This window comes from Epinephelus fuscoguttatus, linkage group LG13 (genome assembly GCF_011397635.1).
Source record: "Epinephelus fuscoguttatus linkage group LG13, E.fuscoguttatus.final_Chr_v1".
Lineage (NCBI taxonomy): Eukaryota > Metazoa > Chordata > Actinopteri > Perciformes > Serranidae > Epinephelus > Epinephelus fuscoguttatus.
Window position 1 is genome coordinate 37,680,356 of NC_064764.1, and position 27,498 is coordinate 37,707,853.

At 40.2% G+C, this 27,498-nt stretch overlaps 1 protein-coding gene across 4 annotated transcripts; it reads right to left on the bottom strand.

The window, feature by feature from the left end:
• Positions 1-232: 232 nt before the first annotated feature.
• On the bottom strand, positions 233-25,542 carry LOC125899598 (serine/threonine-protein kinase Nek5-like). 4 transcript variants are annotated; one of them, XM_049594021.1, is made up of 24 exons: positions 25,417-25,542; positions 22,981-23,108; positions 22,786-22,882; positions 22,596-22,693; positions 22,422-22,505; positions 21,207-21,277; positions 19,195-19,281; positions 16,884-16,938; positions 15,392-15,505; positions 13,836-13,922; positions 11,708-11,795; positions 10,539-10,651; positions 9,359-9,411; positions 9,071-9,232; positions 8,029-8,107; positions 7,342-7,455; positions 6,867-6,947; positions 6,103-6,174; positions 5,631-5,711; positions 4,132-4,251; positions 3,871-4,045; positions 3,457-3,567; positions 3,224-3,350; positions 233-2,960 (listed from the first exon to the last, which is right to left on the bottom strand). In XM_049594021.1, the coding sequence occupies exons 2-24, from the start codon at positions 23,101-23,103 to the stop codon at positions 2,651-2,653; spliced, it is 2,502 nt and encodes an 833-aa protein (XP_049449978.1). In that variant the 5' UTR covers positions 23,104-23,108; positions 25,417-25,542; the 3' UTR covers positions 233-2,650. The 4 variants fall into 4 exon arrangements, with proteins under 4 accessions (XP_049449978.1, XP_049449975.1, XP_049449976.1 ...); XM_049594018.1 differs by having other exon boundaries at positions 5,631-5,732; XM_049594019.1 differs by lacking the exon at positions 25,417-25,542 and adding an exon at positions 23,802-23,982 and having other exon boundaries at positions 5,631-5,732.
• Between the last annotated feature and the right edge of the window lie 1,956 nt (positions 25,543-27,498).

Here is a 27,498-nt window from a genome sequence, read left to right on the forward strand (position 1 = left end):
CCTGAAAATCTGGAAAATAAAACACAAACAAATGCTTTTTTCTAAAAGAAAAAGAGGTGATTGAAAAAGCTCCGGTCAAAACACAAACATAGGAAAACCACGTGGATGAAAACCTGATGGAAACATGAGATTTCTGTTTGTTTTGTTTCCACCCTCCACTAGAAGCTTCTCTAGCTCTACATGTGTTTAAATACTTAAGATACAACATGTAAATGTAATGTAAATCAGACCGCTCTTGGTTATGCTCGGCTATCAGTTTCCCCCTGCTTCCAGTCTTTGTGCTAAGCTAACTCATGTTGGACATATCTGGAAATGAATCTTCTCATCAGACTATAAAGCATATTCACTTCCCAAATGTTCTTGTAAGGTGTTTAATTAAATTGAGAGTTACATTCCAAATATCTTTTTGTTTGACACCACTGACGTGTGAAGTTATTCAGATTTTAATTATAGTTATTTATGAAGATGGTAGTATTCTTAATGATTCCTAAATAGATGTGAAAGGGTTTGTGATGTTAGTTTTCCTGACAGAGTCACTGAAATGAAGATGTTTTTTTATGCACTTTGAAGAAGCACTTAAGTGTGTTTGGGTTTAAGGTGACGGCCAAATCAATCTTTATTTAAATGTAGTTTCACTTCCTGCATTCCTGTTAGTAACGAGGTCGAGGCACAGAGATGTGAAAGTGTGTGAAATATTAAGGAATCTTTATTTTGAAAGAGACATTGTTACTGTTTAAGGTTGTTTATGTAGAAGTAAGATTCAAATACTGCAATAAATACAATCATCAACACGTCATATTAACTGTCTGTTATGTGTGTGAAACAGAGTTAAAGCACAGAAAGGTACAAACATTACTGCTGCTTGTTAAACAATATCTTCCATATAACTGCTCTGTGCCAGAGTGAAGCATTAAAATCAGAAGTCACGCTGAAGCTGATGTTAAAGGAGACGTCTGCTGATTTTCAGCTTTTTCCAAATGTCACAAAATCCCATAAAAAGATTCAATCCTACATAAACCGTCCTGCTGCCACAGATACTCACTAGAGCACCAAATGTGGATTAATCCGCCGCTGAAAATAGTCCCCTACACAGTCACTGATTCCTCCTGTTTGTTAAATTAAAAACTACAGTGAGCAGCTGTGAGGACGTTACTGATGAAACTGTTGCTGTGTCTCAAATCAGATACCTCCGTTAGAACACTGTGTTCACTGTGTAGTTACTTGTGTAGTGCTTGAATTTTGACAGGTTAGTGTTGTCTCAGATCAAACATGGCTGTTGACAGCTTTCCTTCTGCTCAGTGAACTGCAGCCAGGCTGAGCATCATCACCCGAATGACTATCTCTCGTCAATGTTCGAGTGAATGTATGATTGCTGTATCTGCCTGTTTGCTCCTTTGTCTTCTGCATTTATTTACTCATTGTATTAAAAATAAAGGTGTTTTCACAGCACGTTTCTATATATATGGATGTCGGTGGCTGATAATAACTGTCAGTGACAGCTGCTGCATTTTATAAATATTTACAATTCATCAAGCATCTGACCACAAATCTGACATTACAATCCTCTATAGCAATGGTTTCCAACTGGTCCAGAATTGCCCTGAGTCATTAGTTCAAGGTCCATACAGTTTAATATATTCAGCGTCATGCTGGCGTTTGGCCATGTCGTCGAGTTAGCTGCCCGTTAGTCACTCACTCTACATCAGGAAACAGCACTTCAGAATAAAATCTCTGTGCCGGATATTCACTGTACTTCAAAATAAAGTGTTTTTTTACAAACCTGACACATTTGTGAGTCCATTCAGGATGGACCCGTATAATTTAAGATGCATAAACACCAAAAATAACTTACTCTTTAAGCTAGTATATCTTACCCTTCACGCCTGATGACAAAATGTGATGCTGTTAGCTCGCTAGCAGACTAACGTCATTTCACAAGTTTGAAATGTGTTTGTGGTCCCGCCCCTTCTGTTACGTAGGCAACATGGCGACCATTAAAGATTAACAGTGTGCAACATAACACAACTCAATTTTCTGACTGTCATGAGTGCATCATCCAGGTACTCTTAGGTCTCTGCTTTTCACCATACTTCTCAGTGTGAACGCACTCACACACTCAAAGTAGCAAGTTTGAGTACAGAAGTTTCTGACTTGAGACAGAGCACATGTGATCATCGATTGAGAGAAGACGAACTAAAATATTTGTTGATTTTGTTCTTTTCATTGCATTTATAGACAATAAAAAAATGTAAAATAACACCAGACTTATCTGTTAAAATAAAGATCAACAGACAGTTAAACTAAAGACTGGACACTCAGACACAAACAGTTTTCTATCTAATGGTGTGAAGCAGAGCAGAGCGCCTGAAACATGAAAACACATCAGTGCAAACAGACTTCAATGGAAGATGAACAAAAGAAAAGGTAATTAAACCTTCTGGACATTTCTGAGCAGCATTTTCCAGCTGTCTTGTATCTGTTCAGCTCTGGAAATCCAAACTACTGTTTCTTCTAAACTTTGGCTAAATGAAACATTTCCCATGAAGGAGGGCTCTTCTAATATACTCCAACATATTGTTTTGGGTAAACTATTCTGTTAAATGGACTCCAGTCACTGTCTCAGAATAAAGGATTCAATGTTTGTGATCACTCAGCTCGTCTGCTGTTGTTTATTTGACGCAGTGTTAGTGTCTGAACTGTCCGACTGACCGTCTCGTTCTTCAGGCTCAGAGGAAACATTGTCTGCTTGTGAATCTTCGACCTCCGGCTGGATCTGTTGTGAGTCTGCAGCACTCGCCGCTGCACCTCCATCCTCATTCTCCTCCGTCCCATCACCACCCACCGCCGCCGTCTCCTCTGTGTGCTCTGCCTCGTCCGAGCTCTCGTCCTCCATCACAAACAGGTTCTTCATGGAGTCTGCCACGGCCTCTCTCAGCTCGTCCTCCGACTCCTCGAAATTCCTGATGACAGACAGGAAATTAAAATGGTCTTGCTAAAGTTCAAGAAGCAACGACGATGAAGGCTTTGGTGAGGAAACGGGCTTGTTGCTGAGGAGATAAGTTTAATGAAAAAAGTAATGATGACACTAACATCTGTGTATTAAACAGCTGTATCACTGAAACATTATCCTCACTGACACTGACATAAATGATGGTGTTATAAATATATCCATAAGAAACTACGAGCTACAGAGAGCAGTGAACAGAGGGGAGTGTTCACTCACGTGTCATCATCGTCTGACCTCGGCTCCAGACGCTCTTCATCCATCTCCACATCAGAGTCCTCCTCCTCTTCCTCCTCTTTCCTCTCTTCTTTTTCCTCCTCCTCCTCTTCTGCTCTGTCCTCTGAGTCTGACAGTAAACACAGTTCAGTGTGTCAGATGTTTCAGGAGTGACGTTGGTTTTATACTGCTGCCGACTGTCGATCAGTCAGAAGTGAGTGTGAGTGAACTCTGACCTGCAGTCACTGAGTCCAGAGTTGATGAAGTGAGTTCAGCCTCAGCGAGAGCGTTCAGCAGGGTGTTGGGGGGAGCGTCCACCCACTGCCTGCGACCTGCTGCCTCCTCACCTGAGGGGGGCGGGGTCAGGAGACATATATGGGTCCCATACACTGCACTGTAACAGTCAAGTTTCTCAACAGGATTTCTTCATGAAAGCAAATATTTATCAAAATGTCAATTTCATATTCCTTCAAAGTCAGAGAAGAGAGGAAAGCAGAGAACAGCACAAATCAGAAAAATAGTGTAACCGAAGAAAATAAACTTTAAATTTGTGGTGAAGCTCTGGTTGTTGTAAAAAGTTAAATACAGAGGAGATTCATTGATGAATTAATTAACTAACTAATATATGATTTAAATACGTTGCACTGCACCTTGTTCAGCCTCGACCACTGTATTGTAGACGGAGTTGACGTCCATGTTGGCGAGTGCGTCCAGCAGAGTCTGAGGAGTCCTCTGGCTCCACCCCCTCCTCACCTCCAACCAATCCCTGAGCTTCAACTCCTCCCCTACCCGGAAGCTCAGCGTCTGGTTCAGAGGGTCCACTTCCTGTGTGAGGAGTCGGGGACAAGATGAGAGAGAAACAGAAGAAGAAGAGGAGGTGTGAAGGAGAAACAGAGAGAGTTACTACTCACCTCCTCCTCCTTTTGTCTTCCATCACCCACCTTCTCCTCGTCTTCCTCTCTCTTCTCCTCCTTCTCTGCTTCCTCTTTCACGCCTTCGTCATCTAACCGGATCTCAAACATGATTCCCTTCTGCAGGAATGACAAACACAACAAACAGATGACAAACAAAACTAGAAAATTTCTCATGACATTTTGAGCGCACCTGATAGTGGCACCCTGATGCTAATATTATTGGTACTTAGTGATGATTAATCACCAAATAATATAATCAGAGAGAAAAGACTCTGCCATACGCATTGATGTCACATTTATGCGAGCTCCACAGCAGGTTGGAAAACTAGCACTGTCAGCGTTCTTTCATGAATTCCTGGTCTCAGTTTATACAGGACTAATAGTAATATAGAGCCTCAGTGAGCCAAATGTGTAAGTGTGTTTGATCACAAACCAGCTTCGATGACTTTAGGTGAACAGCGGGCTGAAAACTGAGCTGCTTATTTGGGGTTCATTAAACTATTCTACATTAAATACTCAAATGTTCTGAATCTGGACAGACAGTCAAAAAGCTGACTTCAAGACAGGTCTTATTCTTGAGTAAAGACATCAGCTGAGTGTCTGAGCTGAATATTTAGGGTGAATCCTGATTCACCCCTTCGCCCTTCGCCTTAGCCTTACCACTCGAAAATGCGCGTGCCTGTGTAGGGGTAGGGGTGTCCCAATTCTCTTACCGTCGAGGGTTAGGGCCAAGGGGAGGGCTAGATAGCCCTTCAAACGGAGATTTTCCAGACCCACACTCCAAACGGAGGGCTAATGATGGTGAGAGACGCGTGAAAAGAGGCCCACAGATGTAAGTTTTTCTTTGTTAATAAAGGTGTAAAAATTGCGACAACCATTGAATTAGCTTGGTTTTATGTTGTTTCAGTGTATTTTAAAACTTTTACTTTTAACAAGCATGTCAAAAAAGTTTGCAGTAACACTACATAATACGGCCCGTGTCTTTAGTGTGTACCTCCCGTTCACTTCCCGCACGTATTTCCCCGTGTTTTACAGTATAACTAGGCTGCTTCTTAGAGCGTACCTCCCGTTCACTTACGTCCTACTTTAAAATAAATATAAAATAATATTTAATAATATATAATATAATATATAATATAAAACAGAACAGAAATACCAGAAACAAGATTTTAGTATGATGATTTATTCGAGGAAAAGAAAATACTACTAAATTGGGTGGGGAAAAAATACAAACCCTTGTAAAATAATCTAGTCACTCTGGTGCAAAAAAACAACAATAAACCATTTACACATCCCTGACAAGCTTATAGACATTTTCTGTGTGCATCAATGAAAACTACAAACTATAGACAATATCTGTGTGCCGGCTTGAAGTGGTGTCCCAATTCTTAGGGGGATATTTCAAGCCCCTAGTCACTGACACTCTGTTTGGAGGGGCAAGGGGTAGGGGTAGGGCTGAAAAAGAGAACTGGGATTCACCCTTAGTGTGACCTCACCTTGTCTTTGTGTTTCCTCTCCAGCGCTCTCCTCTGATCTCTGGTCTCCTCTCTGATCTGCCTCAGAGCTGCTTCTACGTCCTGCAGCAGGAACGAGACACACTATCAGAGACTTTAGTTTTTTATTGATTGTTGTTCGGGGGATTCAGAGCTTGCTTACTCATGCTTTCAATTAAAAACTTTTTTTAAATTTTATTGAAAAAATTTCAACAGATGTGTGCTGTTCAACTTTTAATCAAAACAATGATTTTATTTCACAAATATCAGCACGATAATTTACCTCTTATAATGATTTATTATTGGTCTTATTAATAACAAAATAATCCTTTAAGAGTATCTAGAAAGAAGAAGTATAAGAGAAGTATTTTTTTGTGTCGTTGTTAAGAAAAGTGCTGTATAAATAAAGTTTATTATATTATTCATGTACTGCTGGAGTATTAAAGGTCAGAATGGGTGTGACTCAGCTGATTACCTGTACAGGTGAGGCTCTCTGCTCTCTGGGTTTCTCCACCACAAAGGTTCCATGTTTGTGTTGTGGCTGCGGCTGACACATGACAGAATGAACATATGTTAGTGTTTCACTTTGTCGGGGCGGGAATAACTTCACAATGAACAGGGTTGGTGTTCTCTGAGCTGACAGGAGGAGCTGATGGCGTCTGTTCTCAGTGTGTTGATTCAGACAGGTTAACATGACAGGAAGAGGAGGATGAAATATGTAATGTGTGTGTTCCTGTTTAATTTAGCTCATCTTTCAGGATGATACTTTAACCACAAAGAAATGACAGGATATGGACGGTAACAGACATTCTGCAGGACAAAGACTACGACCTCACAGGGCGTGGAGACAAAGTAATACTGTACTGTCTGGCTTTGAAGAGCGTCAAGGTGGTGGTGAAAATATTCTAAATTTAGCGTACACTTAAACTGCAGTCGATTATTTAAGAGCCTTAAATACATTTTGCTGCTTCCCCTGTCCACAGCAGTGCACTGTTCAGCTTCTGTTGTGGTACTCCTGCCAGCTTCTCCAAATTGCGGGTATCCCGACTGACACCCAGTGTATGTACAGTAACACACTGACTGTGGAGAAACAGAACTATCCCTATAAGGTCCATCCAGACAAATCCACGTACAGGTCACCTGCCATGCAACAGATTATGAGATACAGAGGGCTGCAGATATTGTCCTCTAAAATCAGACTGCTGCACGAACACCTGAGGTGGAATAAAGTGCTCGTACCTCTACTTCAGCTCTCAGTCTCATCTGTCTCATCTCCTGGTGATACTGCTGTCTGATGGCGTCCAGCTGACGCAGGTACTCCTGGCCACAGAGACACAGTATGAAGTTACAGCAAATATAAATAAAAACATTTTACAGTTGTACTGAAGTACAGTACTTAACTAGATGTATGTAGTAGCTCTCCACCTCGTTAAAGACAACATGTGGTTCAAAACTCTCCTACCTGCTGTCCCTCCTGCCTGCTGTCCTGAGGTGTGTGTCCTACCTGCTGTCCCTCCTGCCTGCTGTCCTGAGGTGTGTGTCCTACCTGCTGTCCCTCCTGCCTCCTGTCCTGAGGTGTGTGTCCTACCTGCTGTCCCTCCTGCCTGCTGTCCTGAGGTGTGTGTCCTACCTGCTGTCCCTCCTGCCTCCTGTCCTGAGGTGTGTGTCCTACCTGCTGTCCCTCCTGCCTCCTGTCCTGAGGTGTGTGTCCTACCTGCTGTCCATCCTGCCTCCTGTCCTGAGGTGTGTGTTGGTGTACAGATGGTTTCACTTCCTGCTCCTGACCTCCAGGCTTCCTGTTGCGTTCAGCTGTAGACGGACGCAAACCCTGACAATCAAAGAGGAAAGGTCAAAGGTTACAGCTGTGTCGGAGCTGGGTATGATGGGAAATTACCACCAACACCAAGAGTTTATTTGTTTCATTTTTATTTTATCTGCGCTTTCAAATTCTGCACAGTGACTTTTAACGTCTCTTTTTAATGCTGCAGTCTTGTGATCACTTCTGTCATGTGTCAGTTAGTTTTCTCCTTCACAGGTTTCTGAATGTTACTCTGAGTGTGAACAGCAAGTTTACTTCCTGTTGTGGTTTTGTGCGACCCCAATGATGTTTACAGGTTTGAGTCATGATCCTGTGAACAAACCGACATTAAAAAACCTGTTGATTTAACAAGAGCAACCTACAACAACAAAATGTCTTCAGTCTTCTCTTTCAATCCAGACAATCCAGATTCTTCAGACACATTTATGACTTGTCTTATTACATGTGTTGAGTTAAAGTGTTCCTACAGTGTGGGATTTATCTAAACTAAGGCTAAAATCACAGATCTGATAATTCAGTGATCAGAAACGTGTTGCAGACTCAGTATGTGTGAGATGGTGAAGCTGCTGAGCTTCTTCCTACCAGCTGTTTCTCTGCTCTCAGTTTGTACAGGTTGGCCTCGTGTCTCCTCTGCATGTATTCATTACGAGCTGCAGCCACACTGACAGATACAGAGACGTGGTTAAAATTGTTATTGACATACTGTTCTTGAACTCCATGATGACAATAAATCAGAAATTAATATACTGGGAAAACACTTCAAGGTCCAGTGTGTAAGATTTAAGGAGATTCAGTGGTGTAAGTTTTTAAGGGTGGCTAAAATACGTTGTGTTGCTGACCCCTCCACAGCAGTACATTGCTTAACTACCATGTCAGACTCCCGCCTGTTTCTCCAAACTGGAGGCGTGCTGACTGACATCTACTGTAAATAATATACTGTCTATGGATAAGTACCTCACACAACCCTACTTGAAAAAATCTGAACCATCTCTTTAAGACTGGAAACAAGGGGAAACAGATGCTGGTAGGCTTTTTGTTTTACTTTGGCCAGACTAGCTGTTTACCTCATTTTCAGCCTTTAAGCTAAGCAAAGCTAACATCTCCATTATCACTGGATATATGGTAGCGATCCAGCAAGAAAACAAAACCAAAAAACAAAAAACTGTTAAACTTTTCTTTTAAATCAAACACATGAAGAGCAGCAGTTAGCTGCTAGCTGCAGGTAGACTGGTGGGTAACGAGTTTGCTGGGAAGATAAAAATGAGACTCAGCTATCCAACTATCATGATGATATCCTCGTATATGTAGCTCTGAAACAATTATGAAAATTAATCACACGACTAATCGATAAATTTAGTCATTTTTAGCCAAATATTACATAATTCCCGCTTCTCAAAAATGAAGAATTCCTGTTTTTTCTTTCTTTTACATCATCACGAATTGAAGATCTTTGAGTTTTGGAGCGTTGATCAAACGAAACAAGCACACTGAAGATGTAACTTTAAGTTCTGAGAAATTGGGAAATACGTTTGTCACTACTTTCTGACGAGTAGTTTCTTAAGCTAAAAAAATAATCCACAGATAAATCTATTATGAAAACAATCATTAGTTGCAGGTCACTCACATCCTGTACGGTTCCACAGCATGGTCTTCACATTGTTCCTTCTCTCTCTCCTGAGGAGGAGGAGAAGGAGGAGGAAGGACGTCCTCCTTCTTCCTCCTCTGGAGGGCGTCCAGCTGGGCGTAGTAGTGCTTGTACTGGCCGACCGGCTGCTGTCCATTAAACCTGCATCAATAGCTTTAGGTCAAAGTCCGAATGTAAAGGTCATCATGACGTCACTGATGACTGAGGGAGACTTTCATTCATGGAGTGAAGAGGTTGAATATGTGAGACGGTCTGAATGTGACTCACCTCTGGTTCTGCAGTGCTGCAGCTTCTCTGTCTGCAGCTCTGTGACAAAAAGGCTGAGATCATAAATAAATGGATTAGATCAATAATCATAATTTCACACACTTGGCAGCTTAGTTTTGTACAAGAGCTTACATTTATGATTTCAGCTGTTCCTGAGCGTCTCTGCAGCACACTGTACACACTTAAAGTTCCTAATTTCTCAATTAAATCAAGACTAATTATTGACAAACTTAATAACCTTAAACATTAACTGCTATCTTAAAGGATTTTGGAGAGATTTATGAATGAGCTGTGACCTGATGTACTCTCTGATGATATCTGAGAAATAAGAACTCTTTCAAATTTTGGGAAATACATTTTTTTTTAAGAGTTTGTTTACTTGATGACCATGGCGGCTGTCATGTGACAGGACTGCAAGTGGCCAAAGGACAGTTAGTTCCACAGAGGAAAGTAAAATAAGATGAAATCAAGATAAATTTTTGTTAAATCAATAATATGCAGCTCATCTTTCCTTTAAATGTACAGATAATTAGAAAAACAACATTTTATATTGTTTACTTGGTGTGTATTCAGATATCAGCAAGCTAACATAGCCTGGGATTTTTTTTAAATTGTGACTGTGAATTGAGAATGTTATTTCCATCACTTTGTTTATTGTGATGAAAAAGACATATGGTCATGAAAATGCCAATGGCAGTGTGATATTACCAAAATATTGTATCAATAAACTTCTCTTAATATGTGTTTGACTGTCTAGAAATGTTCAGACTGAAATGGATCATAGTTGGAAAGATGAGAGGCAGGGTTCACCCTGGACAGGTCACCAGACTATCACAGGGCTGACACATAGAGACAGACAACCATTCACACTCACATTCACACCTACGGACAATTTAGAGTCACCAATTAACCTGCATGTCTTTGGACTGTGGGAGGAAGCCGGAGCACCTGGAGGAAACCCACACTGACAGAGGGAGAACATGGAAACTCCACACAGAAGGGCTCCTCCACCCTGCGGTTTGAACCAGGTACCCTGCTGCTGTGAGGCGTCAGTGCTAACCACTGCACCAGTACCATATACACTTAAACATGGGAAAAAACAGCAACCAGAGGGTCCAAATCCTGGACTGTGTTTGTATATATGGCACTTGTGGTGTCTAACTATTATCCTTGTTATTACTTTGTAGGGGGCGGGGCTGTAGACTCTGAGTGGGACCCTCCAGTCTGGTTTAGCAGGAAGTCTCTTTGCAGCAGCTCCAGGTCTCTCTGCTGCTCCAAACTTCTGCTTCTTCTCTGGAGAAAAGACGAGGCTCAAGTTAGAACAACCAAAAATAATCAGAGTCACTTTGTCTCCTGTCAGTGCACCGGTACTTTTACTTTTGAATTTCCATTGCTTTCGCTTTCTGCTCCTTCCTGTCCAGTGATAACCACGTATCTCCAGATGTGTTGATGTTGAATGTTTGTGATAAACTGAAGGATGAAATCTTCCTCTATCTGCTGCTAAATAAACTCTTTAAAACTCTTGGACCAGCTGGAAAAATCTGTCGTCACAAAGCTGGAAACAGGCTCTCTTTCTGACTTTTTACAGATTTGTGGTTCTCACAGGACAGCCACGCTACAAACATGTGATGATCTTATAGAATCTGAGGCATCGCTGTAGATAAACTACCCAACAGTATGTAAAGGAGTTCAAGTGAGCACAACCTGAAACATATACAGCAGGAAAATGACACATTCATGCAGCAGGAAAAGGTTTTAAACGCAGTGCTGTCACTTTTACTGGAGTAAAGGCTGCTGTATAAATATGTGACATGTGCACCCATAGGTGGCATGAGTTTCCTGTTTACTTCTGCTCTTCCTGCTCGTGTTCTTCTGTCTGAAACAGTTTCAAAATGCCTCAAAGTTTGGATGAACTCATTTGAGTTTATTGTTCAGAGGAATAAAAGAGATGCAGAACATGAGATCTGTCAGAGCAGAGAGAGATGAAGATAAATGAGTTATGTAACCATTGTTAAGCAGCAGACACTCCCTCAATGATTCAAGACTTTGTGTTCTGATGTTACCAAAACACAAAGTGTGCCAGAACGTGACGCCATCGGCCAGTCCAATCAGGACTCAGCGATACGACCGAGGATGGAGTCGTGTTTCCCTGCAGTTTATCACAAGTGTTGAAAAATGGCAGCTGGAGTGGAGCCAGCAGCGACACTGTGGGATCAGGCTGGTGTAGGGTCACGGAACGACCACCAGGTGGCGCCACAATCCACGTTCAACACATCTGATCAGACCTGAGACCAGCTGAAGGTTCAGTTTCTGTCTCTGCTGCTGTTTCAAATGTGTGTGTGGTGTTACCTCCTGCTGCTGCTGCGGGTTTAGCAGCCTGAGACGCTGCCGATCTGTTTCGATGCAGCACCGTGTGGCTGAACTCCTCCTGCATCACCTGCACACACAGGAAACCACACACACACACATACATGTACACACACACACACACACACACACACACACACCAGAGTTATTCTAGTCTTGTATGTTTCATTAGTTTTTCTTTCTATTTTGCTTTTAATTTATGTTTTCAGTTTAGTTTTTGTTAGTTTCATTATTAGTTTTAGTCTGTTTTTATCTCAATACATGGAGGGTTTGTCAGAAGAAGGAACTAAGAAGTTCAGAGAAGGTGTTACAACACAAACACAACATTTTGTGAGGGCAGTTGAGTCACAGACATGTAGACAACCCAGTCTGAGTACACCTCCTCATGTTGCTGTGTTGACCAGTGTCACCAAATTGACACTAAACTAAAACTAAAAACATCTCCAATATTCTGTGCAACTATTTAAACTGTGCAGTATTTATCGTCTCTTCAATGTATATATTCAACATACAGTGCACATAACTGTACATATTTCTTATGTTACACTCATTCTATTCTTGTTTTATTCTATTGATGTATATATTGTAGTTACATTTTCACACTCACAGCTTCAGCACAGTGACAATATATATTCTATTTCAGTATTTGAATTTATCATATCTTAAGTAGTGGTGTTAGAAACAGTAGCATAATGCACATTTTATTTTCATTTTAAAATAAAATTGAATTGAATTTCCCCCCTGGGGGATCACTAAAGTATATCTTATCTTAATGCACATTTCATATCAACTTTACTTTATTTACTGCTTTATATTTATATTTTTATTTATTCTTACTTCTTATAATTCTCTATTCTTTACATTGGAGTGAATGTAAAGAATCATAATTTCCCCTCTGGGATAAATAGTTTTTCTGATTTTGATATATTTTTATCTTATTGTAGTTTTGTCAGTAAACAATATTGTCTCAGTTAGTTTTATTTTTTTTCTGAAGTCTAGTTTTTATTTTTATTTCAGTGAACTACACTGTTTTTTCACAACTAGTTTTAGTTTTAACAAACTATAATAACCTTGACACATACACAAGTTTATAAATCTATACTTCTGAGGAACCCTTATTTATGGAGGCAAATACTAGTCACAGAGATTTGAATATTGAAAGCAACTGAAAACTAAATGTAGACATTTAAACATGATACTGCCCTAAATGTTTCTAATGTTTTGGAGGGGGGGAACATATATAATGGAGCACAGTTCGACTTTACCACGAACAGTGAGCTCAGTATTCATCGTATAGTTGAATTAACACCTCTTGGAAAGTGCCAACAAAAACTGGTTTACAATCTTCTTAAATGTAGAACTCAAAGGTTCAGTGCGTAGGATTTAGGGGGATATACTGTCAGAAATATAATCAGTATGTTTTTTTTAGTGTATAATCACCTGAAAATAAGAATTGTGCTTTCTTTCCCTTTGAATGAGCTGTTTATATCTATGTAGGGAGCTCTTCCTCGACTACAGAGATCACCATGTTGCACTGTCATGTTTGTACAGTAGCCCAGAACGGACAAACCAAACACTGATTCTAGAGAGGGACCTTCATGTTTTCATGTCAGCCACTGTGGTTAGCAGCCCCTACGTGTCAAGAAACACTGGAAAAGCACAAGATTTTTTTTAAGGTGAAACTGCTTTATTCAGTGTTTTTCTGGTTTTAATCAGCTGGTCTGTTTGTTTCAGACAGGAAGAGACTCTGTGGATAATTCAACTCCCAGGAAAAAACTCCTCAACATCTGGATCTTAAGTAATCAGAGTAAAAAGGTGAGCACAGATAAGCAGGTGCTTTAAGAGCTGTCCATCTCAGACGTGCCAAACAGCATCAGAGAAACACTGATTTGTTACATTAAACTGTTTTATTCAGTGTTTCTACCGGTTTAAATTATCTGGCCTGTTTGTTTTAGAGAGATAAATAGTGACCTTTTCTGTTGGCATTTTAAATCTGAGTGGCGTCCGTATCACTTTCAGTGCATCTGTGCTGTTAAGTCTGGTGGATTTCCATGAGACTTCTCACTGTGTTGACAATTTAATTAACACATGAGTGAATCAGATTCGTTACCTGTGGGTCCAGGTGTTTGCTGATGTGCTTCTCCAGGAAGGGACGCCTGAGGACAGAGCTGACCGAGGGACGGTCCCGAGGGTTGACCTAACAAAACAGTGTATGTGTGTGTGGAATAAACATGAACACTGAATTTCATAATAATTCAATCAATTAATGATTATTTGTACAGCCCAAAAATAAACCTCATCAACAAGAGAGTCACTTACTGACTTTATAATGACACAGGTAGTGATGAGCATCATGGCTACTTTACATATAACACACTGTGAGACACTTTGTATACATTGACTAACGGCAGTGAGGTGGTTGTTCAGAGGTTATCTGGTGGATGTGAGGCTGTTCACTGACTGGTTCCTGTAAACATGTGAATGATGTACTTCCACTGGCAGCCTGTTTTATCTGCCTGACTGTCTGCAGCAGACAATAGGAGCTTCAGACGACCCCTACGCTGGGTTCAGACTACATGATAACAGCCTGATTATAGCCTGACACGTCGTACAGTGAGTGTCAGAAGCGATGATCCATTGTTTTATCTTGTGTAGTGTGTCATAGTTGATGACAACCGACGCTGCGTCTGAGACATCCCATGACGTCCCAACAGAAAGTCTAGCATGTTTTATTTCTATTTGTCATTCACGACTTCTCCCGTCACAGCCGTCACTTTGAACAATAGAAAGACAGAGCGATCTGCTGCCGTGGAAACTGTACGGCTACAACAGCCCAGCCTATTTGATATTTCCTGTAGAGAAGTTATCACACAGAGTAAAAAGGGAAAATGATGATGTGAAACAGCAGAGGCACTTCATCAACCTGCTGAGTACTGCTGTTAGCATCAGGCTAGCAGAGAAAACTAACTCTTCATAATGGAGGATATAAAGAAATGAAATTCACAGATACAGTGTGGGCTTTTACTCACCACAACTGCAGAGGCTACCAGCTTAATTTGAAACACACTACATGAGAAGCCGCCGTTATTTCTCATTTCCCCTGTATTTTATATTTTCATTTTTAATCCGCTCCTGTTTGCCCTGTTAAATTTGATGCATTGCACCGTCGTTTCAAACTCAGCACTTCCTGTATCCGTTAAAATTAAAAGCCTATTATTGTTTCGTTGGAGAGAATCTCCTCATGTTATAAAAAAGGTTTTTGTTGTGAAACATTTACAGGAACTTGTGGTGGAGGATTCAGTGACTGTCATAATTTTCATGCAGTACTTCAAATGTAGCTCCGCCCATCCGGTGGCACTTTTTACATTACTACAAAAACAGTTCGGCTGGGACATGCACAGACACAGTGACTGACGTAATAATAATAAAAATATGACAGGAATAATCCCGTAACATCACGCACATTGTGACAGATGACCAGCGTTGAGTGGTTGTGGACCAACATGTAGTCTGTCACGGCAAGATTTTATGACTTCATAGTCACCTAATCTGACATACAAACAAATATGTTGTGTAGTCTGAACCCAGCACTAGATACACCAGCAACCTCTGACACTTCTCTGATATCCACACACTGTAAAGAAAAATAAATAAAGAGTGTCTGACCTTGAAGAGTTGGGTGACCAGCAGGCGAAGGTCGTAGGAGTAGTGGCTGGGCACTGGGTTGTAGCGCCCCCTGCAGATTTTACTGACCAGCTGCCGCAGACTGCTGCCCTCAAACTGCAGGTAGACAGAATATAAGTCCTGCACTGAAACCTTTACTTAAAGGGTAAGTTTGGTATCCTTCAACCTGGCTCCTATTTTCCATGTTTTTGTGTCTAAGTGACCGATGGGAACAACATTGTTTGAAACTGGTCCAGTATTAAGAAAGAGACAGCACTGCAGCTGGCAGCTGTGAAACAGGATGGCCACACCATCAGTGTTCGTCCTCTAAAAGTGTTTGTTTTGTCACAGAGAGGCTCAGATTGTTATTTTTAGTGTCTCACAACATCATAGAGATGATCCCCTACAGATAAAGACCTTTTGGTTAATGAGTAAGATCCTTTTTGTTTCACCAGACACAGCGCCTAAATCACCCACCAGACTCCATTTGGATAAACAGTAATTTTATCATCATAAAACACACTTCATTCGAAGTTGTCAAAAACAAAATAAAACTAAAAAAACTTCAATTCCCATGATTAATATCCCATTAAGAGAAGTCATCTCAGCTTAACAGTAATTTAAGAGCACTGGGTGCATTTTCATGGTCATGAATAACCTGTTTATGATCGGGTTTTTGGAGAACCCCGTTTATGTGTTTGAGCGTGTTAACCTATATTCCGTTCATGAGAAACCCAAATATGCTAGCTGGAGTACTCTGACAGAATCTGGGGAATATGGATGACCATATTTCTCCATGCTCATGTAAACGCCATATCCCGAATATGACTGTAACTGGGATAAGCTTTATGGTAAATGGACTGCACTTGTATGGCGCCTTTCTAGTCTTAAGACCACTCAAAATGCTTTCACACTACATCACATTCACCCATTTACACACTGGTGGCTGAGGCTACCATGTATGGTGCCACCTGCTACTCAGTAACCATCCACAAGCTCTCACACTGATGGAACAGCCATCAGGAGCAATTGGGGATTCAGTGTCTTGGATACTTTGACATGCGGAGCCGGGGGTTCAAACCACCGATTCTCTGATTAGAGGACAAACCATGAACAGGTTATTACCTCCACCAAGATGGTTATGTTTTCGCCGGCGTTGGTCTGTTTGTCTGCAAAATAACTCGGAAAGTTCTGAACAGATTTTGATGAAATTTTCAGGAAAGGTTGATAATGGGACAAGGAACAGATGATAAAATGTTGGTGGTGATCGGTTGAAGCGAAGTGGATAAAATAATAAAATGGCGGGAAATCCGAGCTGCTTGGCGGAGATCTGCGCTCTCCGAGTGCTCTAGTTCATACCTATGTTATTGCGCTCATGAAGTTTGCTACAGAGCTAATGTTAGCATTAGCTGAGTGTTAGCAAAGCCTTGGAGACTCCAGCTGTGTATGTGTGTGTGTGTGTGTGTGTGTGTGTGCTGGGTGTGGTGCAGCTCACTGGATGCCTCAGGGTGCAGAGTTCATACAGGACGCAGCCCAGAGACCAGATATCCCTGCAGAGAGGACACACACACACACACACACACACACATGAAAGGGAAGTTAAATACAATCTGACAATAATTTAACCGCAATAATTTCACAGACAAACTCCCTGATGTTGTGACATCACCTCCAGATGTCCTCTCAGCTCTGTGTTGAAACAGAATCGGGGAGTGTTTTCATCTCGTCACCATGAAGCAGCTTCTTCGCTGCATCTTGTGTAACTCGACAAATGCCTTGTTAGAACATGATTTTGGGGCAAGGCTGAACATTACCCTCTGTCCCCCTGAGCTAAACTCATAAACACACCACAAACTAAACCATAATGTCAAAACCCAGAGCTGGGAGGCGTCCAGTCAGAGCGCAGATCCCTACAGAAACATCTCATAAAAAAAAGTTTTGCGTCTGGACCCATACAACAGATTTTGGCACGGAGCCTTATTGGCAGGGAAGCAAGTATGTGCATGTGTGCTGTTGTATTTCTGTCTTTGTGAGGTCCGGCTGAAGTTTTAGAGTTTGAGAATCAAATTAAAGACATCTTTTTTATTCTTCAAAGCATAGTTTGAGAGTTTAGACTTGGTTTGAGGGGAACGTTCAGACTCAGGTTGAGGTGGAGGTTAGAGGTGGGGGCTCAGGCATCATGTATGATGTGAATAAGAGTCTCACAAGTACAGCAGTGTGAGCATGTCTGTGTGAGTGTGGGAAAGTGGAAGTAACTTTGACCTCGACTGTATCAAAACAAGAGAGCAGAGAACAGAGCAGCGATCTGTCTCAACACGCAGAAAGAGAAAGAGAGGGCAGAGGATGATAATCAGTGCGTGTGTGTGTTTGCTGCACATCTGAGCTCCCTGTCAGCAACTGCATCTGTGTGTGTGTGTGTGTGTACATGTTGTTGTTGAAATGAGTGCATGTGCAGGACCATGTGCTCTTATCTCAACCATAAAAATAAAAAAGAGGAAGCTCCTCTCTGCACACAGGGTCAGAGTTCATGTTGACCTTGGTCAGCTCTCTAAGCCCCTCCCACAAGCAGTAACTGTCCAATCATAGCTCAGACACGATCACCAGGCACAGCAGGCAGTGTTGAAGCAGTGTGTATGGTGCTGCTGTCACAGAGATATTCTTCATTCAGGCGTCCCTTTCTAACTAAAAAGACTCGAGCAAAATTGTGAGGAAAGGCGCATGAATGTTCCTATCTAGAGCTGGTGTTTGGTTTGTCCATTCTAGGCTACTGTAGGAACATTAATTTAACATTTCAGGAGGCAAATAAAATCAGACAGATAAAAAAATACAAAAATAAAATGGAATAAACTACCCAACAATAATTAGATAAAATCACTAATAATAAAACAGATAACACATGTTGGAAACAACTCTGTTACGACTTCTTTTTCGTAATTAATGCCAGCGCACCATTTTGCTTCTAAGCTCCAGGAGCACATCATAAAGTATGTACAGAGACGCATCCTCTGTGTGAAGGGTGGACCCGGACACTATCAGAGTTCAGGCTGACGTCAGCAGCTCTGACCTGATCTTTATTGTGTTCGGGAAAGTACACACTCATTACAGTTCCAGCTAACATCACCTGAGACAGTTACATTTGGCAAACAGATCAGTTAGTCCTCCAGTATATAAAATCAGAATAAAATAACTTGTGTTAAATGTTTCTTCATCCACTGCAATGTAAGATCACTGCTGTTTCTTTATGAGCATGTCTTCTACGCAGATCATACACTGTTGTTGTTGTTTTTCTGCTGCAGTTAAATAAACGGTCACTCTGTTTATGAAAATGATTTCTGTGGTTAATTTCAGCTTGTTCTGGTTCCAGATGGGTGCGACCAGTAGTAATATATAATGACGACTATCAGAGTCTTAATCAGTCAGAATTAATCTCCGCTTTGTTTCTGTCGTTGACAGTTTACAGGATCCTCCCTGAACTGACCAGAGTAGACTGACCTCACCCTGCTGGGATTCACTGCACATTGAAACAAACAACCTGTACCATCTACACCACAGACTGTATTAACACTAGACACTGAGGGATGGAAGATAATTGTACTATAATAGTTTTGGCAGTTAATATACAGTCTGGGTGACTTTACCTGCATTAGGTGCAATGACCTGCCTCTTATTATTGATTATTATTATTGATTATTACAGCTGTAGCTTTTAAAAATGTCATATTTCCTTTCTGTTTATGTAATAGGCTAAACATTTTATTTATTTCAGTCAAGTCTGACTTTTTTTTGTTAGTCTGTATATGCACATACGTCTTGTTGTTGTAGGGTCGATTCTCGCAGATCTCTGGGGAGAGGTAGTACGGAGTCCCAACACAGGTCCTCGCCAGCTCCATGGTGCTGCACACACACAGGTCACACACACACACACACACACACACACACTCAGTCAGGGTTTAACATGTAACGTCACATAAGCATGTAAAATCACTCCTTGTCTTTATATACCAGATATCAACAGACACCTTCCAAACATGCCTCCAAACACCCACAGTCACTGTTAGTGCACAATCATACATTTGTCAGTGTTAATATGAGGCTTTAAAACTGGAGCTGCACAATACATCTTTTTTTTTTATCTTCATCACGGAGTCAACTCACACGATAAACACATCACGAAACACATTTTTCACTCCGATTTTTGGAGTGAGCTGAAAGAGAATATGAGTAGAAAACTGCAAAAACTGATATATATATATATATATTTCTTTCTTTTTTCTTTAAATCCAGAGCTGAGCACACTTTAATATCTGTTTATTTATCACAAGTAATACTGTCATCATGATACTCAACAAGGTTAAAGTATATTAAACACCTTCCTTATATTGTGCAGCTCTATTTAAAACCTTTCTGCGCTCAGATAAAAACATCTTTCCTGGCTGAATAACATCAGACAGCAGTCTGGATCAGATCAGGCTCTAAAAAGCCGATCCCAATCAGTTAAGAAATGTTTAGACCAGTCCCGATACCAATCCTCGAGTTCGGATAAAAACATCCCAACTGATTTTTCACCCTCTGGACTTTTCTCTCATCTTTGACTTTTAGTAAAATATTGATCATTTGAACAGCTACTGGAATAAAATTATGTGGAAATGTATGAGCAGAAATGTCTCTGTGGTTGAACTGATGACAACTCAGAGACATCTGAGACGTGATAAGGAGCCCAGCTTAGATGTTGCTTCACTGTGAGGGGTCGTAAGCATAACAGGTTGGAAACACTGGTTTAATATTTAATATTTATTACCAACTGTAAGCCTCTAACTCATCACTGTATCCTGTTTGCTCGGTTTCATAGACTTTTTCATTGGTATTCTCTTGTTTACAGAGCTGTTCTTGACCTACTTCAGCATATTTATATGTGTACATTAAGCAAAAAATTGAGGATGGCTGCTCTCTGTTGACAGAACTTGATTTTATTGTCTGTACCTAGGGTACATACAGAGTTTGGCAAGCGTGCATTTATGTCTGCTGCTCCTCATATGTGGTATCCCCTGCAGAAGGACGTAAAGTTGCACTCAGTGGTTCCTCTCGGCTGTTTCAAAACACTGCTGCAGGATTTTTGTACACAGTCTTCTATATGCCAATGTCAGGGTGTATCGTAGCTGGTTTTTGTCATCATGTGTAGTTGCCCTTTTTGTGTTTTTATGGTTCACCTATAGCATATATTAACATACTTCAGGCTTTTCTTTGTTGTGTTCTTACTTTGTGTTTTATATTGCTTGTTTTAGAGCTTTACATTTTTATTCTGTATTTTTGTTCAATGTTGTCTGTCCGTAACTTTATGTTGCTGCTTGTCTCGACTAGGACACTCTTGAAAACACATTTTTAATCTCAAGAGGTTAAATAAATTGATTTTATTTTATCATATAGTTTCATTGTGTGTTTTTTTTAATCTTAATCTTAAAGGTAAACCAGTTAACTTCAGCTGTTGGATACATGTTGTGGAGCAGAAATATAAAGTAACATAAAAGGAATACGCTCATATAAAGTACATCACAACTGTACTATCTTTTCTTATCTATCAAGAAACACTAAAAGGACCTGTGTACTCAGTATTTACAGGACACAAATCAGATCTGTGGAGTTCTGCAGGCTGACCATTATTTCCACAACATGTGTGTTTACATGTCCCGGTCGACAGTTTATGGAATGATAATGACTTGTTCGGAGGTTTTCCATGTGTTACAGAGCACTCAGTGATTAACAGCTGCACTCTGTGTGTGTGTGTGTGTGTGTGTGTGTGTGTGAAGATGACACTGACTTACTTATTCAACATTCTTGCGATTCCAAAGTCCCCTAGCTTTGCTTTCAACCCTCCGTTGGTGAGGAAGATATTCTGCAGCAGAGGGAGAGCAGGAATGAAAGCACGTCTGTGTTCAGCAGGAAAACAGTGACTGTGCATGTTTCCTCTGTGTGTGTGTGTGTGTGTGTGTGTGTGTGTGTGTTAGGAAACAGATATGATTGATGAAAGATAGTGATGGTTGTGAACAGAGACGCAGTTATTCTGGGAGTTGGCACACAGCGAGCTCTTTGTTGAGAAGCTCTGGACGGTTCAGCCTCACAATCCTCTGGACGCTGTAATAACACTCGTTAATTAAAAAGTTAAACCTCGGGCTCTGTGGGTGATGTTGTTTACATGTACAAGTTGTACCAGGAATGCATGATGTACTGTATGCTGCATCAGCCTCATAACCCAGTTAAAGTCACAGTCCGCCCAAAATCTTGGCCTGAGAGGAAGCTGTGAAAAGCTTCTAACAGCAGCTGTGATCAGGTCAAATCCAGGTCTCCAAACTTTATTTATACAGCTGACTGCGCACAGACAGGTACATAACTTTACACCTTATAAGAATTTTTTTCTTATATTCTCCTCATAAACTTTTCTCTGTGAGGTTTATGAGTGTTTCAAGTCAGATTCATCAAACTGTCGTAACAGCACAAATTTTTTTGTAAATCACTCGTTTTAATTTGATGAAACTCCCCAAAATAGTCAGTTTAATTCACAAGAATAAAGTCCTTCTGACATAAATCAACAGACAAGTTTAGATTCTATATATTTATTATTGTGTCTCTAACAATTTATATATTTTCTAAAGATTTTTCTTTTGGGCTTTTTGCCTTTATTAGATACGACAGTCTAAGTGTGAGAGGGGCAGCGAGAGAGGGGATGACAAGCAATAATTTTTTCGTACAAAACAAAGTTTGAAGACATCACTTTGGACTCTGGGAACTTTTATCTCAGTATTTTTCACTATGTTCTGACATTTTATAGAGTAAATGATATCTATTAATCATAAATGTAACTGACTTATTAAATGATGAAAATAATTGTTAGTTGCAGCCCTGAGCTGTTGATCAGAGGAGTTAGAGCCACAGACTTCAGTGTTTCTCAGAGTAAACTGACAGAGTATTCCCTGACGGTGTGTTGAGTTGGCTCAGAAAGTGAAAGCAGTGGATGTGTGAGTGTGTTCGCTTCCACACACCTGAGCTTTGATGTCTCTGTGGAGGATCTTCCTGTCGTGGATGTGTTTGAGTCCAAGGCAGATCTGAATGAACCAGTCCACGACCTGAGAGACACACAGCTCAGTGTTACCCCGTCACTGTGTGTGTAATTATTAGATTCATTGAAACCAAATGACGTCAGCTCTCCACCTCACCTGCTGCTCTGTGAAGAAGACTCCTCTCTGCATGTTGATCTTCTTCATCAGATCTCCTCCGTCACAGAACTCCATCACTATGTACAGGCTGCCCCTCTCTACACACACACACACACACACACACACACACACACACACACAGTATACCATATACTGTACAATGATCCCATGTATATGGAGTCACCCTCACCTTGAAATGAGCTGATGAAGGAGACGATGTTTGGGTGTTTCATTTTCGACAGCAGCGTCACTTCTTTCTTGGACCCTTCCTTTTCCCGTGCTGACATCTGAGCAGTGAACACACCTTTAACTTATAATCAATCAAACACAGACAGACACCAACTGTGGTTTTAAAACATTGGTGAGTAACAAGCTGAAGCCGTACCTTTCTGAGGTTGATCTGTTTGACGACACACTGTCTGTCTCCACGTCCCCCTCTGTCCTGAACCAGGAAGGCTTTCCCAAACGCACCCTCTCCGATCTGACGGATGACCTCATAGTTGTTCATAACACCTGCAACAAGAAAAACAATAAAGTTTCAGCACAAAGAAATAATAATACGTTTTATTCATAGGCACATTTCACAACACTCAAGGTCACCATACAGGCAAAGATAGAGAAAATTACACCAGATTTAAAATGTCAACAAGGTGAGGAATAACGTAACATAAAATAAATGGACCAGCTGAAATTTGTGGATGGACTTGAGAGGGAGACCAAAAAGGAGTGAGTTACAGTAATCAGTAATCAATACAGGATGTAACAGGGTGTGAATAAAAATGGCAGTACAGTGCAGTGTGAGGGATGGGCGAAGGTGGTTAATATTGCGTAGATGGAAGTAGGCAGACCGAGCGACATTATTGATGTGAGCTTGGAATGACAGAATGCTGTCGAGGGTGACACCCAGACTCTGAGGAGTTACCAATATCAAGTGTGAAACAGTCCATTTTTGCTAAGGTGGATTTGGTGCCAGTGAGATGTAATTCATTTTTATCACTGTTAAATTGAGGAAGTTGCAGGAGAACCAGGATTTGATTTCCTGAAGGCAGTCAGAGAGGTAGGACGGCGGGAGGGTGGAGGTAGGTTTGGTGGACAGATAGAGGTGGGTGTCATCCGCATAGCAATGGAAATGGATGCTGAATTTATGGAAGATGTAGCCGAGAGGAAGTAAGTAGAAAATAAACAGAAGGGGACCCGAGACAGAACCTTGAGGAACACCAGTAGTAACTGGAAATGGTTGAGTACAGTCAAAAAGCTAGGATTTAAACCAGTCCAAGGGTGCGTCAGTGATTCCAATGGAGGCCAGTATGTTAAGGTGGATGTTGTGAGAAATGGTGTCAAAGGCTGCGCTCAGATCACGTAGGATGAGAATGGATAAAAGTCCGGACTCAGCTGCTATGAGGAGGTAATTTGTGATTTTTACCAAGGCTGAAATCCAAGAAAAGAAGATCTGTAAAATGTTTTCACTGCTTTTATAGAAAAGTTTGACCCTCAAAATACTGTGACAGGATCAGGACTGTAACCAGCCATTTTTATTATCAACTAATCTGATGATTATTTTCCTGATCAGGCCTAATCATTTGGCCTAAGAAACATCAGTTTTGTTCAAACTGTCCAAAAACTCTGTTTATGAAGATAAAAACAGAGAAACATAGAACATTCTTATATTTCAGGGGCTAGAACCATCAAATATTTCACTACTACTCAATTTAACTGGTAATTATTTGGTTGATTGTTGCGGTTCTACACAGAACTTGCTGAGGAGGGTGAATGAAAACACCCTCAACCCAAAAACGGAAGTAAATTTAGTATAACAATACTCTTGTTATTAGCATCAATTAAACATGATTAATCAGTGCTGTGTGTGCAGCATTTTGTGTAGCTGGTCCAAGTTAAGCTGGTGTTTAACTGACTGTAACTGTTTGAATGACTTTTATCTATAACAAGGCATCATATTTAATAACATAATCATTTATTATGTGATTAAAACGCTGATCTCAAAAGTACACAGTAGCTACAGCTGTTAAATAAATGTAGTGCACTAAAAATTACAGTAAAAGCTCAAGTATGAAGTAGCATAAAATAGAAAATTACAGTAAAAGCACTAATACAACACAATTAAATTTCTAATAGAGTATAATAATAATAATAATAATAATAATAATATAGAGTAAAAGTTCTGCATTGAAAATGTTCCTTCAGTAAAATCATGTCAGTACAATCAGTAAAATGTAATCAAAGTATTAAAGGTGAATGTTATACCATTATATCTGATCTCATTAGATGATTATCACTCATGACATGATGTAAAAGCAGGACTTTATAGGAAAAACAATATTTCTCATTAGTTTTCTTTCAATTAACTTATTAATTATTGGACTAAGGGTTTTAGTTTTACTTTAACATCATATTTTATCAACTCTTTAAGTATTTTGTGTGTCAAAATCTGAATTTATACAGTAACTTAAGCTGTCAGGTGAATGTAGTTGTGGAAAAAGAATATTTCCTACTGAGAAGTGGAGGAGAAGTAGCAGTAAAGTGGCCTAAACTAAATATTAGAGTGTAGTAACTTTCCACCGCTGTGATTAATAGATACAGATAATATTATTCCACAGCAGCCGGTGTATTAGATCAAGCTGTCCTTTATTTAAAACCATAAAACACGTCCACACAAACCAGGTCCTGGCAGAAGGAGCCGGTTGCCATGGAGACAGATACACGGGCCACTAGCTTCCATGTTAGCATGCTAACATAACTTCACTTTCGGCAGACAAAAGCCGTTTTTGTGTGTTTTAATCGTCAGATAAAAGTCTTAACTTACCTTCTACAGAGTTAACTTCTTCTCAGGAGTCACATAATGAAACAAAAAGCGGCGGCAGCGAGTTTAAACCGCTGAGACGTTAAAATGTCTGAATACTGTCAAAAAAAGACGTTTGTTAAATACGGCAAGCGCGAGGGGCGAAACACAAGGTCTGATGGGAGATGTAGTCATGGCAGGTTTAAGGTACAACATGAACTTAGACTCAACAAGGTGGTAACACCGGCTTTACGGCTCTGTGCTGAGATTTGCTGCAAGATGATTTTAATATTATTAATTTAAGGTTATAACATGAGCTGAAGCAACTGATCGTTTACTGATTAATGTAGTTTACAGAAAAATATTTTTTGATTACTTGTTTATTAAAAGTTATTGTTTTCCTTTTTCTGTTTGTTTTTGTTTTAAATATTAATATTTTAAACTAAAAATATTAAGGTTTTTGGACTTAGATTATTTAAATTATAATTAAAAAAAATATGTTAGTTTAGTTTAATTTATTTGCACATACATGTCAAGGAAACACAGGGAAAATAAATTTTAAGTTAAAACATTGTACAGTTGAGGTTAGAAGCCAAAAATGGCCCATGAAGATACCTCCCCTATTAAATAACAACAATAATACATAAAAAGAAAAAGATAAAAATGAAGACAGCATTATTGAATAAGAGTTCCAGACTGAGAAGTATTACAAAATTGTTAAAGATGTACAATTAAAAAAAAAGAAAAAGTACATAAAGTAATTAAAATTAGCATCATGATCACTAGCTGCAACATTAAAGTGCTGAACACAGTGCATCAGTAATTACAATCCAATTACATTACATATGATTCTGAAATGGGTCATTCTGCAAAATGAGTACTTTCACTTTTGGTACCTTAACTATATTTTGATGCTAATACTTTTGTACTTTTACTTAAGTTCTGAATGGCTACTTCAATTAATCAATCAGCCATTGTTTATTCAGGGAAAACTGACTGTGCAATAAGCTCTTATAACAGTGTCACTGAATCTTTACTTAAATTTTAGCATCTGTTCAAACTCACCTGCTGACACTATTATCACATTTAAGTTAATAACACAGTGTGTCTGCAGTCATGTCTCACCTGTCTCTCACCTGTCCTCTCTGTAATCAGAGCCAGAGACTTCGCTGCTTGTGCAGAGATCCTGATTTAAATCCTGAGTTTGGCAGCAGAGGTTTGGTGCTTTCTTCACACTCAGAGATCATGTTGCTGTTGTCACATTTTAGACATTCACACCCTGCGATGATATGCACGGCAGCCATCGTGTGTGTGTGTGAAGTTATTCATGGTGTGTGTTACTATGTCTCAAAGAGAGTGATGGAAATAAAGTGCAGGACACAAATAAAATACTGGACACATTAAAATGTCGATCTGATGATGGAGCTAGACAAGAAGGATCACCAAAGTTACTAAAATACAGGATGTAACTAGAATTATCACCCCGTGGTTGTTTGCCTCCGCCCACCGGTCAACTTTCTTTAATAGTTTCCATCCATGTCAGTGAAAACATGGATGCTTCACACAGAAGATCTATACAATCAGCACAGTTGCACCAATTCAGTATCTGACCAAATGTCTCCCTTTCTGTTCCTGAGATATGACGCTGAGTAATGGGCAGAGAAGAGTTTCTGCAGAACATTATGATGTCACAGTGAAGTTGAGCTTTTGGATATGCTGTAGAGTTAGTGACGAATGGACAGCTCCCCGACAGAGACAGCAAACTAGCTCGACGACATGCCCAAACATAAGCACGATACTGAATATATTAAACTGTGTGGAACTTGAACTGATGACTAAAAAGAAATCTGGACCCTGTGGCTGTATGAGTTGAGAACCACTGCTTTAAGGTGTTCTTGAGATATCACATTTGCAAGAATGACGGTCAAGGTCAGTGTCCGATCCACCAAAATCTGATCAGTTCATCCAAGTCCAAGAGTCCAAGTGCAGTTGTGCCAAATTTGAAGAAGTTCCTTGACGGTGTTCTTGAGATATCACGTTCATGAAAATGAGATGGATGCAAGGTCACAGTGACCTTGACCTTTGACTACCAAAATCCAATCAGTT

Bases quoted from the DNA above. Each gene is read 5' to 3' on its own strand.
- LOC125899598 (XM_049594018.1), bottom strand. From the start codon at position 23,103: ATGAACAACTATGAGGTCATCCGTCAGATCGGAGAGGGTGCGTTTGGG. The intron at 9,412-10,538 runs GTAATAACAAGG...TTATGATCTCAG, and splicing joins ACAGCCCCGCCCCCTACAAA to CCTTTTTGTCACAGAGCTGC. The intron at 8,108-9,070 runs GTGAGTGACCTG...TGTATCTGTCAG, and splicing joins GCTGTGGAACCGTACAGGAT to TGTGGCTGCAGCTCGTAATG.